Source organism: Elephantulus edwardii, unplaced genomic scaffold (genome assembly GCF_000299155.1).
Source record: "Elephantulus edwardii isolate Elephantulus edwardi_28Jun2011 unplaced genomic scaffold, EleEdw1.0 scaffold00384, whole genome shotgun sequence".
Classification (NCBI taxonomy): domain Eukaryota; kingdom Metazoa; phylum Chordata; class Mammalia; order Macroscelidea; family Macroscelididae; genus Elephantulus; species Elephantulus edwardii.
Window position 1 is genome coordinate 302,237 of NW_006400134.1, and position 14,401 is coordinate 316,637.

A 14,401-nucleotide genomic window follows, 5' to 3' on the forward strand; every position below is an offset into this window, starting at 1 on the left:
AGTGTATTTATCCTGGCGGGGGGGGGGGGTGTAGGGGGTAGGGGGAAGGAATCCTCACTCAGATGAACTCCTGAGACTCACAGCTCACCCTAGAGAACACAGCTCCTAGAACCACAGCCTCCAGCCCCCATCAAGCCTCAGCAGCTGTACTGGTCTTGAACTCAACTGAAAACTAATGCATATCAAAATAGTTCTTTTTACCACCTTCCCCCTTTTCAGTTCTGGGGGTCCAGTTCCTCTGAGTCCTTCCCCAGATTCTCCTTAGTGCACGAAATTGAGGGGCCCCTCCACCACTTCGCCCTGCCCTTGAATTGTAGCTTCCTCTCTCCTAGGTCTTCCAGAAAGTTCCAGAGGTCAGCAAAGAGGTATGTGGCCACAGTAAGCCCCTCTAAGGGGCCAAGGAGAGAGATTGCTTAGGGTCTGGTTCCCTTTCCTGTGAACTTCCACGCTGACCCCATACTGACCTCAATGACCTAAGGAAGGAGTCCTAAGGGGCTGCACTGAATGTTAGCTTTAATATGGGGAGGAAAAGGGGTCAAGCCTCCAGATCCTGAGAATTCAGAGAGGGGAGACTGTGAAGGAGCTGAGGTTATCCGAAAGAGAAAGATGCTAAAGCGGGGTGCGGGGGGGGGGACCCTAAGAGGGACTGTGACTACATTATTCACCTGTGATTGGCTCTCAGGCTCAGGCCAACTCCAAACCTGCCCAGCAACAGCCCAGAGAGGCCGGGAGTGGGCGGGCGCTGTGAGGAAGTCAGCTGAGCTGGGGCCGGGCCCAGCAGCTTCCAGGAATCGCTGGGCGGGCCCGCCACTCACCACCTCCCCTCCCTGGGTGGAAGGGCTCCGCCTTCATTCTTCAGTATCTGCTTATCCCGCTGAGGCCCGATTTCTTTGGTTCCTCACAGCAGATTCCCCAGATAAGTTCACCTGAGGGAGGAGCATATTGTCTGTCATCCCCTCTTAAGGCTGGCCAGAGACACTGAGACCCCTTCCTCACTCCCTACTCTGAGCTACTTGGTTTCATTTTCTCTTCTCCCCTTTTCCTTTTACCTCCTTCCTGAACTACTCACCTCCCAATATGTTCTCCAATTCCTTCCTTCTAAGCCACTTCTAACCCAGGGAGAGGCCGAGTTCCAAGGCAACCACGAGTATGAGTAGTGAGGGTCCCCAGAGCGGGGAAGTCCTGTCTCAGGCAGAGCCTGTGTCCAGTACAGAGGTTAGGTGTGCTCAGGAAATGGTCACCGAGAAATCTACAGGCCCTTTATTAATGGTCTTACTCAGGTGGACCCGGGGAGGTGCAGGGAATGGGGAGGGGCTTTTGCAGTGGAGGTAGGAGTCTGACTCTGTAGCACCTCCTGTCCTCTCTTGGCACAAGGACTCCAAAAGTAGCATCTGAGACTTGGAACTGCAGAGGTCAGGGTAAGGAATGCTCCTCGCACCCCCTGTCCTTTCTTGGCACAAGGACTCCGAAAGTAGCATCTGAGACTTGGAACTGCAGAGGTCAGGGTAAGGAATGCTCCTCTCACTCCACCTCTAGCAATTTATTTACCTACAGAGAAGAAAGGGGTGAGGGCTGGGTGGAGGGAGGCGCCTGGTGAGCCATCTCTGAGGAATGCGTATTTGGCAGGACATCCAGTACGGCCTAGGCTCCTCCCTCCAGCGGCCAAGTCCCCTTGAGTTAAACCATCCTCCTCCTCCAGCCGTTTTCACTGAGGAAAGGGATGGGATGGGGGTGGGGATGTATGTGTGTGTGTGTGTGTGTGTGTGTGTGTAAATAATAGCAGAAAGGATAGTGAAAACAGTCAATGACAGGGAAAAACTCCTGAAAAGACAGTGGCCCTTAGCCCAGAACCCGATAAAGGAGTACTACCTTCCAAAAAGTGTACAGAAAAATTCTGTCTATCAGGTAGCTCACCTCTGCCCTGCACTTTTTAACCTCTGAGCTCTGGGCCCAAACTCCGTATTAGAATCCTAGCTACACTGGGAGAAGCAGTGACCTCTAGTGGTCAGTGACTAACTTGCAGATACTAGGGTCTGTCCGACAAGCATCTTGACCTAAGGTGATCTGGACTCAATCCAATAGCTCTTTTCATCCTAAACTCTCCTGGGCCCTAAATGTTATTTCCTTTTCACTTTGAGTTCACCCTGCTTTGGTGGTTTGTATGAGGCTGGGTTCTCATGAGGACAAGGAAGAGCCTGTTTCTTATTTGTCATAATCATCTTTAATAAAGAATAAATTAGTTCTGGGTGGGAACCATTTTAGAAGGCAGGGAGTTGGGGTAGGGACCAGAGTGTATTATTGTAACATTTTTTTTGTCCACTCTGTCCAGCTGGTCCCTATCTGGGGGTGCGGAGAGAAGAGGGTAGTCTCTCTTCCAAGGGTAAAGTGGGACTGGCAGTGGCCGGCTCCTTTGCCAAAAAACCTCCCCAAACCCCAAAAATGACCTTGGCTTCAAGTCAATTCTATGTCATAGTGATCCATGTATTACAGAGTACGACTGCTGCATAGCATTTTCTTGCCTGTAATCTTCATGGAAAGAGCTCACCAGGCCTTCCTTCTGGAGTGCTGCTGCCTGGATTTGAACTGCCAACCTTTAGGTTATGAGTCAGGCACAAACTGTCACGCAGGGACCTTTGGTAAACCTTTCTCTGTAGCCTATTATGAGAAGTTGGGATAGACAGGCTAAGTAAGGGAAGAAGGGGTTAGAAGGCAAAAAGGGTGATTTAGAAGATGTGAGTCCTAAGGTATGAGAAATAAGGATTAGGGGGAAAAGCTGGGACTGATGGGCAGAGCACACTCTATGTAGCTCAGGTTAGCAAGCTGCAAACCTGATTTCCTTTCAGCCTAGGAAAGCCTCAAGGGGGACAGACATCGCCCCTCCCCCGTTCCCGCTCCGTCTGTCACTCCTGCGGGATTAGTTACGCACATGTATGAGCACACACATCCACGCGGACCCAGATACACACTTGGAGGCATATGTGCACACACAGCATTACACCAACACACAGATTCCGCAAACATCTTGAAGTCCTTATCAGGCATCTCTCCACCCTCAACTACCCTGGGGGACACACATCCCTGTTGAGACTGGGGCAGCTGAAGAGCCACGGGGTACAAAGTGGACTGTTGGGTGAGTGACCGCTGCTGGCATGAGAAGACCATGAAGGGACCTCTGGCCCTTTCAGGCAGGTTCCGGCGGGGACCGCTCCAGCACGTGGGCACAAGAGCGGCAACAGGTGGCCGTGTAGTAGGGGTAGACGCAGAGCCGGGCCTGCACCACCAGGGGGCAATGTGGAGAGCTGTCTTTACATTGATCATCTGAGGAAAGAGGAAGCCGGTGGACACAGGAGGGTTACTAAACCTGGAGGTGAGCTGTCCACTCACACTGATCCTTTCCCCCTCCCCACCCACATCATCAAACTCCACTCTGCGGGGATAGGGATGGATATTGTTACCAGGGCGCTGGCTGCAGGGCTGGGTGTTACAGGGTCGTTTCCTGGACGGCCGCAGGTGAGGAGGGCATCGGGTGCTGAGAGTCTGGTTGGCGGTCAGGCATTGGACCTCCCTCGTCTGCATGCCCCCCTGGCAGGAGCGAGAACACTGCAGGGAAAACAGCTGTCATGTCAGACCTTGCTGTGCCCCAGGTGCCTCTCCAACCCCAGGCCTCAATCTCCCTCTCCGAAGGGGGCATGGGAGGTGGGTCATTATGAGATCTCAAATGCAGAGGGCCCACCTGTCCTCCAAGTACACAAGACTCAGGACAGTGTTAAGGCATAGGTGGACACAGACCTGAAACGATGCAGTAGGAACTCCGCTTTCCCAGGAATGCCAGGCTGAACAGGCAAGGGAGTCGGGCACTCACCGGAGTCCAGGGTGTTGAAAACCAGCGGTCCTGGCAGCCTTGGCCCTGACAGGGCTGCAGGGCAGGAGGCCTTGGCAGGTGGGAACAGTTGCTGGGCGAAGTCACATTGAACTCTGTCCCCAGTTTGGACACACAGATGATGTCTCTTCGCTGTGTGCCTGAGCCACATTCTGAGGAACACTTGATGGGGAGGCAAAGGGACATAGGAGGATGGAGACAAATTCTCCACTGTGACTGGCACCCCCCCAACTTGCCCCACTGCCATCGCCCCACTCACCTCACCCCAGGGCCCAGTGTACCAGCACCACGTCACCTCGCAGGGCCCTAAGCTACAGGCACGCATGTCAGGAGGGCGGCTTCCTGCTGGGCAGCTCTGCTCGCTGGTTCTAGCCCCAGAGTCCGCCTGGCCAGCCCCGTGGGCTTCCCCACTTCCAAGGCAGACCACAGAACGTCTCTGGATTCCTGTCCCACACTCAGCTGAGCACTGTCAACAAGCAGAGAGGACTGTGGGATGGGAGGTTGATGGCGACTGGTGGGGGAGGGCGACTGGAAATATCCCGTGTCCTGATCCTGCAATTTAGGAAAAGCTCCTGGGATTTTGGATTGAAAGTGCCCCTTTCCAGGCAGGAAAGAGAAACCTTTGCAGAGGGTTCAAAGACCAGGACCTCAGTGTATGTTTTCCTTACTTATCTCCAAGGTCCCGGTGCCAGCGGTGCCCAGCACTTAATAGGTGCTTGCTCAACAGATGTTTATTGTTCTGTGATGGTCAGGGTCTGCGAGAGTGTCCCAGGTGCACCAGGGACCTGAGATAGGGGTATGAGGCCCACCTTGGAGCTCCAGTCGCTGTGGAACCAGGCCGTGGTGCAGGGCCCCATGTCGCAAGCCTCTCTGCTGGGGGGCCGAGGGGGGCCGGACATGCACTCCCGCTCGCTCACTTCATCACCGTTTTTTCCAACGCAGCGCACCTGCCGGCTCCGCTGGCCCCGCCCGCACCGCACAGAGCACTGAGGGGAGGAGGAGCTGAATTTCCCACCAGCCTCCAGCATTGCCTTTGAGCCCGGATCACCTTTAGTCCAGAGCTCTGCCGTCACTGGGCTTTGTGGATTGAGGAAGCTTGAGCTCCGGGTCCTGGGCCCCCACCCCTTGAGCTAGTCTCTTATCTTACTTAGACACTGGGGTTCCATATGAGACCCAATTTGTAAGAACCCTCTGCTGATTAAAACTCAGGTTGTAAACACCCTGCTTGACTTCATTGGCATGTCCCCACCCCTGACCCGGCTCCACAGCCCTCCTAGCCTCTGGGAGCCTTGCCCAGTCCCTCTCACCTGGCTCCAGGGGGACCGAACCTCCCAGTGGCCACAGAGCCGGAGCTGGCAGTGCTGGGTGATATTGGGCCTGGGCAGATGTCCACAGCGTTCCGGGGGCACAGAGGAGCCTCCCCCACCAAACTCCTGCCGGCAGCGCAGCTGGCGATGCTGGGTGCCGGGGCCACAGGAGCGGCTGCAGGACGTCCACTCACCAGCCTCCCAGCTGTGGGCATAGACAGAGCAGGGGCAGAGGCACAAAGGGCACAGACTGAGCATGGGGGGATACACAAGGAGACAGGAACCCCTGAGAAGAGAGTAGGCATGTTTAGCATTTGGAGTTTAGGGCCCCTGGTGAGGGCTCAGGCTGCCAGGTTCCCCCTATTTACAGAGTCAGCCTTTCTAATCTGACACTGCCTTTGTGTATTTGGTGTGAAGGGCAGAGTCCAGGTGAGATCCTGTGAGGATGGTGAGGGTGTGTTTGCCCCAGGGGCAATTATTGTGTTTCTGGTACTTTAACCCTTTCCTGTGGTCATACTCACTAGGGGGGGCAGGGGGGGCCGTGGCAGGGCTCTGGGGAAGCTGGTGGTCTAGTGCCCACAGCACAGTTGTGCTCCTCCAGCTCCTCTCCCGACTCTCGAGAAATGCAGAGGAAAATGGGGCGCCAGACACCTGAAGGGGGTGAGAGGGAAGTCAGCAGGCTGGGGCATGGCTTGGGCCCAGTGTCATGTGTCCCAGGCCTTGGAGTTTGGGTTTGGCACAATGTTAAGACGTGGGCAGGTAGATGCCATCTGGAGCCAAGACGCAGGTTGTGGGATAAAGAGGCTGAGGGAGCAGGAATACAGGCCATAAGGAACTCACACCTTTTCCACAGGACGCTGAGCACTCAGAGTGTCCCACTCGCTTCCAGTATCCCACAGGAGACCACAGGGGGGTCCTGGGCGGAGGCGGAGCAGGCACCTGGGGAATCCGCACCTGACGCTGGAGGGTGCCTGGGGTCCGGGCCGGGCGGGACACTGGAACAGGCTGGGGTTCCCCTCTCAGGATTTCTGTGCAAGATGTCAAGTGAGCAAATGGGATGTCTCCTTCTGCTTGGAAACCCCTCTCAGCTCTCCTCTAAATGTAGGCATCAGGTCCTTACCAGGCTGAAGCTGGGGGGCAGGAGTCTCTGGGGTAGGACTCTCCAAGTTTGGAGGAGGTGAAGAGATGACATACTGATAAAAAACCCCTGGGTTTTCCTCCTGAAAGATCATCTGGTGGGGGGGGGGTGAATAGTGGAATTTGGGAGTAATGAAGGTTTAAGGGGTAGTACAGGAGCATATGGGCTTGAGTCCCCCAGCTTTGCTCTTAGAGGGAACAGCCTCCCTGCCGAGACCCCCAGCTCACATAGACATCCACAGGCTGGGTTGTGGGGCCTTCTGCTGACAGACTCTCCCCTGTGCCCTCTTCCCGAGGAGGACGGCTATACCGGAAGATGGTCCCACCAGCTGGGTAGGACCCTGGGGGATCCACAGCCCAGTTCCCATTGATGATGGACCGGCCCCCAGGGCCCCGAAGTGCTGGAGGCGGGAGATAAGAAACAGGAGATTATTCCTACTGTCCCCCATTGCTTCCTCAACCTAAATGGGCAGATTCCACACCAAGTCCAAGACCTCTCAGCCTTCTACCTCCACAAGAGAAGGAGGCCCTTCACTTCTACCTGTTTGGCTTATTTGTTGTACTGAGTGGGAGGACTGAGGGACAGACCAAGAGACCAGAATGGAATGGGACATGACCTGGAGAAGGTGGGGTTCTTACCAAGGTAGTTGGCACTGGGTCGGAGCTGGGCAATGTGGAGTTTGGAGGCTCCAGCAGGTATCGAGAGAATCTTCTGATAGCCCAGGAGACCTCCCCGGTCCGTAAGGTTCCCCGTAACAAAGTGACAGGTGGACTCGTCACCCCCACACACACCGCAGCCATCAGGACGCCTGCCAGAGCCGAGGATCCCATCACAGCCTGGGCTCTGGAGGAGAGTGAGGTGGGATGAGCCCTCCAGAGAAACAGCCGCCACCTTTCACTCCACCATGGCCCACCCAGGATTCTGCAGCTCATCTCTTGTCATGTTCTTCACATTACAAGTGAGAGCACGTTTCCCCGCCGGTCCCACTATCCCCAGCTCACCTCAGGCTGGCTTCTGTGTCCAGAGAAGGAGCTTTCCCACATTCATCTCAGGCTCTGCTCAGCCCGGCTGGACAGGTGGGAAGCTCCCCACCCCCCTGGGAATCTGTTTGGTGTTTTGTTGTTGTAATGATGAATGAATGAGAAAGAAAGCAAGACTGTGTGTGCACCAGATCCTCACCAGACAGCGTCCAGCCACACAGATGTCTAGAGCTCCGGGTAGACACAGGGTCCCATCCTGGACTTTCTCCGTGTGACGGACATAGAAGCGGAAGCCACGGGGGCGGCAGTTCAGTTCACAGCGTTGGGAGCCCTGAACTAGGAGAGACAGGGTAAAAGGGTGATTAGCTGGGGTCCTCAAAACCCAAATTGGAAAAATTCTAGTGTGCCTGTCACTTTACTGAATGAAATTCATTTAGGAGCATCCTGAAGTTGATTAGGTCACTGTGACTAAGGAAATGTGACAGTCTTGCATGCTAAAATGTTGGCTGGAAGGTCACACAAGAGTTGAGTCATGCTAGTTCAGGTCACAGAGACTAGCAAAGGGGTTACAAACTCAGAAAGGTCAGTCATATGAGTTCAGGGTTCATGAGGGTTTATCTTGACATAAAGAATTCACTGTTGTTTAGGGAGCTCTGGTGACCTAGTGGCAAGAAGCTACACTGCAATCCCAGAGGTAAGCGGTTCGAATCCACCAGATGCTCTGCTGGATAAGTAGGGAAAATATCCTCCTGCACAAGTCAGATCCTATTTGATGGCGTGCGCGTGCGCACGCGCGCACACACACACACACACACACACACACACATACACACGTGAAAATAGGAATTTTTTTAAAAAAATCATTATTGTGGAGTCTCATGACAGACTCATAGATGACTCTCCAGCCAGGTTGTGGAAGCTGTCAACTAACTACTCGAGAAGAGACTGCATGTTCCCACCCCTACCACCACCCCCAGCCAAAATAGCCGCTGGTGGATTCAAAGCTGTGGATTCAAGCTGCTTTGGGGTTAGCAGTGCCAGCTCCCTACAGACTATGCCAGTCCAAAACAGACTATGTAGACCTCTTAGAAGTTATACGACTATAACCCAAAGGGGGCACTTCTGCCAGTTCAAATCCACCAGCAGCCCCATAGGAGAAAGATAAGCAATTGCCTCTCACGGGATTTATAGCCTCAGAAACCCAGTGAAAGGTCAGCTGCGCGTCAGTTCCAACTTGAGGGCAATGAGGTTTTGCTTATCTTAATGTCAGGCAGTGGGGTACTTACTATGACTTAGGAGCAACTGATAGGAGTTCCCTGAAGATTCATGACACACGTCTACCCTGTTGTCACTACTGGACAGAATTTCTTCCAGGGCCCTCCTGGGCCACATCCACCCTCAAAGGATGGCTGCCTCTGGACACATCCCTCCCTCAACCATAACCTCTGCTGACCCACCATCTAACAGTCAGGCCTCTGTTCGACCTCCCTCCCCTTTCCTGGCCTGTTCTTACCCTAGTTCTGAGCAGTAAGACACACAGTATGACACAGAGGTGAAACAGAGGGCATGCAAGAAAAAACAAGGGGACAGAAAATCTCTCAGTGTCAGGAGAGGGTAGAAATCTCCCTCTTCGCCTCACCCTGCAATCCTGAGACGCTCCTGGGTTGGAGGAAGTGGAGAAATCTCACCTTCAGTGAATGGCTCCCACTGGTACAGCTGGCCCATGAATTCCTGGGAGTCAAAGGCTGCGCACTGCAGGGCCCTGGGATCTGGCTGCTCAGGGGGGCAGGGCTGAGGCAGGGGAGTACAGAGGAGTCAGAGCTGGGGAGGAAAATGGGGTGAGGGTCTGGGCTGGATTTGGGGAGGAAGGGAAAGGTCAGGTTTGTGGTAGCGCTCTGAAGCCCCTATGCTGAGACCCAGCACCTTCTCTCCTGGTCTCTGAGTAGGGAACTTAAGGACCCAGGGTCGTGGTTCGAATCCACAAGATGCTCCACTGGAGAAGGAGAGGCAGTCTCCTCCAGTGCCAGCAGGATCTGATTCGATGGTATACAATAAGAAAGAAAGAAGGGGGGGGGGGAAGTACTAAGGACCTCAGAGTCAGGGTTTGTGGTGAGGAGGTCCAGGGAAGAACTCACCTCCTGGATGCAGGCTCTCAACTGCTCATTCTCTCCAGAGCATCTGGGAACAGGGCTGCTGGGAGAGTAGAGGCTCCAGAAGGAACTGGAGTGGGGGCGAGGCAGCCAGCCATCTGGCCGAGGTGGGGAGGCCCCAGTAAAGGACCTGTGAGGACTCCCCGCAGGTCCCCTGTGCTCCCGGCTCTGCTGGACCCGGCCCCGAGGGATAACAGCTAACGGAGGGCGCCCCCCTGTTACCTGAGGACTGGCCTGTCTCTGGGAATGTGGCATTCTTGGCTGAGAGGACACAGGAAAGAACATACTTCCTTCTGGGGAGGGCATGGGCAAGGGCGGCTCGGGACTGGAGGCCTGGTCTCTGGGTTGGGGCCCTGTGGGGACAGTTCTGCCTCTGGAGGGCACCTCTGACTGAGAAGTTGTGGGACTTGGGGGTTCTGCTGTTGTGGGCTGCGTATGGGCAGGCAGTTCTATAGCTGTGGATGGAGTTTGAGGGTCCTGGTTTGGGGGTGATGGTTTTGTTCCTGAAGTCAGGTTTGGAACGGATCCTTCTCTAGAAGACACCTGGGGGAGCTCAGATCTAGGTGACCTCTGGGGGTGCCTGCGGTTCCGATGCAACGGCATAGCAAACGGCACTCGCCCATAACCGAACATTCCTGGTTTGATGGGGTCTCGAACCCGGGACCTGAGAAGGTATTGCAGATATGAGATCCGAGCTCTGGCCAGCTCTGACCCTACCTCCCCAGCAAAAATAACCCTCTAAGAACCATATACTTTGCTCTCTTTCTCTCCTACCAGGTTCCATCCCTTCCCTCTGAGCCACCCTTCTCACCTGCGAGCCCCTGGCCCCTCCCGGGCCTCCTCTCCCACTGGCTGAGAAGCAGGACCTCGAAGTGGGCCGCCTCTTCCCCAAGCCTCTGGTCGGTACAAGGGGAGGGTTTCTCGGGATGCCTGCAGTCTGGCACCCTGACCTCGAGGAGGCTGGGCTTCTGGATGTCTGGGAGGCCGGGGTGGGAAAGGCAGGCCTGGGTGGAGCTGAGCTGAAGGGAGCTGACATAGCCGGCTCCTGCGCTGCACCCCAACTCCACAAGGCTGAGAACAAGAGGCCCACTGGTCCCAAGGCCCCCAGACACCCTCAGGGCCCTGGCTTTCCTCTGGGGGTGTCTGAAGTGAGAATCCAGATAACACCTATGTGGAGAAAAAGATCAATTTTATTTTAGAGAATTATGAAGTTGTCTGACATACTTTGGACATGTTGTAAGGAAGGGAACATCCTTGGAGGGACGTCATGCTTGGGAGGGTGGAGAGACAGCGCAGGAGGGGAAGACCCTCAATGAAATGGATTGATTCAGTAACTGGGGTAATTGGGGTGGTTGTGTCGGAGACAGTGAGATTGGCACAGGACAGAGCAGGGTTTAGGGCTGTTGTACACAGGGTTGCTTGAGTTGCAGGCCACTCGACAACACATAACAACAATGAAGTATATCCAAGAGTTCTGGTGGCTTAATGGTTAAGGAGTTGTGCTGCCAACCAGAAAGCATGGGGTTTGAGATGGGCAGATTCCTCCCCTGCAATTTGTTGCCTCTGAAAACCTGCTAGAGCATCAGCTATGAATCATTTCCCACTGGAAGGTACACAACAACATGAAGAATATCTAGTCTAACACCCAAGGCTGTTAGCAGCCCCCAGTAATAAAAGGCAGGGCTAGAACGAAGTAATCTTGATGCTCTTTGCAAGGAGTTGGGGAGTTGGTCAGGGAAGCCTAGGAGAACTACGTGAGTGAAAGGGGTCTGGGGCTCAGCAGAGCTGAGGGAAATGGTGGCCTAGGGGGTAGTGAGAGGGCAGGGGGAGGTAGCAGACCGGCAAGTGGCAGCTTCTTGTCCCTTGCTCACCTCCTGATCCAGGCAGAGCCGAGGGAGGGACAGAAGCAGCATCAGACACAGCCGAGGCCTGCACCGAAGGCGGGAGAGGGAGGTCAGACACCCACATCCTAACCAGTTCCTCAGAAAGCAGAAGTTCCTCATTGCTCCCCTGCCCCCATGCTGTGGCCCCTCACCCCCCTTTCCAGGGACACAGTTCCCCTTGCCTCAGGCAGCCCCCCCTCTTACCTGCCTGCCCACTTCTCCATCACTCCTCCCTGCTCCCCCAGGGCAAAGGAGGAGGGGACCAGAGGAGCCACTCTACTCAGACATCTGGGCGTGGAGGGGCCTGGAAGCCTGGTGGGTACTTCTCCAGTCTTCAGAGAGCTGGGGCGGTGAGTCCTCGAAGGCTCCTCAGAGTGAGGATGGAGGGGTGAGGGAGAGCGCCCCACCCCTGTATGATCCTATGGGTGGGAGCAGGGAGTCACGCTGCCTTTGTCCATCTGCTGAGGCTAGAGGGTGGGGGTCTGACCTCAGCCTACCCAGTCTTGGCTCAAGCCTCCCCTCTTGGCCCTGTCAGAACCTCTCTGCTCCTCCCCAGACCCAGCTCAGCTCTTTCCAGGCCAGACACTCAGGGGGGCTCTAAGATTGTTTTCATCTAGCTCCCCCTCCTGATGTCTTCCCCCTACCCCCTGATGTACCTGGAAAGTTGAGGAAGGAGGCTCAGGTAAGAAAATGCCAGACACACCCCCTGAAGAGCTTTCAATAAGCCCCTTGGGCTTTCCAGAAAGGAGAGCTTCCCCAGTTACCTCTGTCTCCCACCTCTTTTTCCCCCTTCTTAGCTAAGCTCCTTACAGAAGAGTTAGCCACCTCTCTCTGTCGGCCTCAAAAAAACGTCTGAGCCAAGGGATAAGCGAAGTGGTTTAATCTTGAGAGAACCAGGCAATTTCGCACTGATTAAACCTCTACTCTGCGTGCCAGAGGTCCCTGAGTGACACAGATGGTCTCTGCTTGACCTCAGACCTAAGAACGGACAGTCTGGACCCACCCAGCAGAACGGCGGGAGAAAGGCCTGGTGATCTACCTTCATAAAGATTATAGCCAAGAAACCTCCCCAGAACACTTCTCTCTAACATGTGTGAGTTGGAACTGACTCAGTGGCATCGAGTTAATGGACTGAATGCCAGTGTCCTGCAATGATTGACTGAGTGTTCAGCTCATGTGCACCTTTAACAGCAGAAAAACGTAGGAAGGAGGGATTTAGCAGCTGTAGCTAGGGCTGCCCTTGGTTCCCAGTCATGGAACCAACATTCTGCAGAGCCGGGAAGTTTTTCTTGAAATCTAGCTTTGACAGTTGGGGAAGAGGGGATCCCTCCTGGCTTTCAAGCTTGACTGTTCCCACCTCTCCCTGCACCCACTCCATGCCATTCTTCTTTTGAGCCCTTTCTATCCCCAGCCCTCATCTTGCTTAGTTGTGCTTTCCAGGAAAAAAAAATTGTGTGTTTCTTTTGGAGCTGAAAGACACCCGGGAGAGGAGTCCAAGGAGCCAGTGCTGAGGTGGGCCAGCTCAGGGGCAGGAAAATGGCAGAGAGAAAGGGCAGGAATGTACTTGGGGTTAGCACCAGCCAGCCCTGCTTGGTGTTCTACGACCCCAAGATGCGGAAATCTGAGGGAGAAATCAGAGTGCTCAAGCCAGGTTGTCAGGTCCCTCAGATGCTCAGGGGTGCAGGGTGATGATGGCAGCTCCTTCCCTGGCTCGGCCGGCCACTGAGGTCAGAGACTACACCCAACAGGCTGGGGGCTCCCAAGAACGGTCCACATTCCACCCAAAACTCCATAGCTCTGCCTGACTCTTAAAGCCCGAAATGGAGGTGGAGAGGAAGGAGAGATGGAGGAAATGGTCATTCTCAGCTCCATCTCTGCTGCCAGAATCCCCTCTGCATCCCCTCAATCTGTTACCCCAGGTCTATATCTCGCTGTCCGTCTCCTCGGGTCTACCCAGGACACATAATCCTGTCCTGAGCTGGGTTTGGCTTTGGCAGTTCCCTGGAGAAGTGGAGGGTGGGGGGTGGGGGTGACGTGAGCTCCTGGGGCCCAGGCCAGGCCTGGCTCCCTCTCTGGAAAAGTCCCACCCCACCCCCCTGCGCAGCTGGACAGGGGGGCCGATACCCCTTCCTCTGTGGAAAAAGGCACACATTTGTGCTTTTCACCCCTTTTTATGTCTCTTATCTGGTGTCTCTCACTGCCTAGAGTGAGGTCAGAAGTGGTCACTCTGTTGTAAGGCTGGACACGGCTCTGGATAACCTGGGCTCCTCTTGGCCACACCTGCTTACACTGGCCAGTGAAGATCAAGGAGCAACGCGGCCTGGGTAGAGCTAACCCTGTAACACTCAGGGGGACCCATCTCTGGGCAATGGGACACCACGGGGGAGACCAGGAAAGTTTACTTCTGGACTAATGGTAGAGGGACCCTGTTCCGAGGCCCTCCATTCCTAAGTCCTGACGGACCGTCCCAACAGGTGTGTTTCTTTGGTCGAGCTCTTCTGCTATCAGGCTCGGCTGGATCAAGGGCACACACCTGCATCTCTCCCAGGCCACTATTTCCCTTCTGAAGCAGTGAATTGTGGTGCACGGGGCACATGTCGTCGGAAAGCGCCCCCTTAGTGGAGGAGAGGAGGAGGCGCGGGCGCGTGCCGGGAGGTCCTGGGTATGTTTTCCAATTTTACTATGTGACTGAATAGGAATTTTGGCTGATTCCCCATCCAAGGGAAGGGGCCAGAGTTCCATAGGATCAGAGCCCCCTCCCCAGGAATTCGACCTCAGGGTCTGGAAGGTCTTCCTAGTCTGTAAGTGCTGGGACCGGGGTCGCGGCAGGGGCGCAACCGCGGGGCGCAGGCGGCGGGGGCAGTGCGAGTTAGACTGTCCGGTCTAACGGGACCGGGGAGAGGGGGCGGCCGGGGCTGGGGTCCCAAGAAGGGTCTGTACCTGCTCTGGCGCCCCTGGCGGCCCGTTAACCCTTCTGCACCCGGGCGCTCTGTCGAGACAGCCTCGCTCCGCGCGGCCACAGCGGCCCCTGAGCCGGGGTCCGGACACTGCCGCCTCCGGCTG

The 14,401-nt window shown here is 55.3% G+C and overlaps 1 protein-coding gene across 1 annotated transcript; it reads right to left on the bottom strand.

Annotated features, from left to right (window-relative positions):
• Window positions 1-3,181: 3,181 nt before the first annotated feature.
• Window positions 3,182-11,562, bottom strand: ADAMTSL4 (ADAMTS-like 4). The gene is made up of 17 exons (XM_006902207.1): window positions 11,543-11,562; window positions 11,327-11,384; window positions 10,267-10,622; window positions 9,441-10,119; window positions 8,994-9,096; window positions 7,505-7,641; window positions 6,964-7,168; window positions 6,553-6,725; window positions 6,308-6,419; window positions 6,030-6,215; window positions 5,709-5,838; window positions 5,188-5,392; window positions 4,690-4,866; window positions 4,140-4,346; window positions 3,863-4,042; window positions 3,456-3,600; window positions 3,182-3,318 (listed from the first exon to the last, which is right to left on the bottom strand). Exons 1-17 carry the CDS (start codon window positions 11,560-11,562, stop codon window positions 3,182-3,184), a joined length of 3,210 nt encoding a protein of 1,069 aa, XP_006902269.1.
• Window positions 11,563-14,401: the final 2,839 nt, after the last annotated feature.

Bases quoted from the DNA above. Each gene is read 5' to 3' on its own strand.
- ADAMTSL4 (XM_006902207.1), bottom strand. From the start codon at position 11,562: ATGGAGAAGTGGGCAGGCAG. The intron at 10,120-10,266 runs GTGAGAAGGGTG...ATACCTTCTCAG, and splicing joins GAGGGGCCAGGGGCTCGCAG to GTCCCGGGTTCGAGACCCCA. The intron at 4,043-4,139 runs GTGAGTGGGGCG...CTCCCCATCAAG, and splicing joins ACACTGGGCCCTGGGGTGAG to TGTTCCTCAGAATGTGGCTC.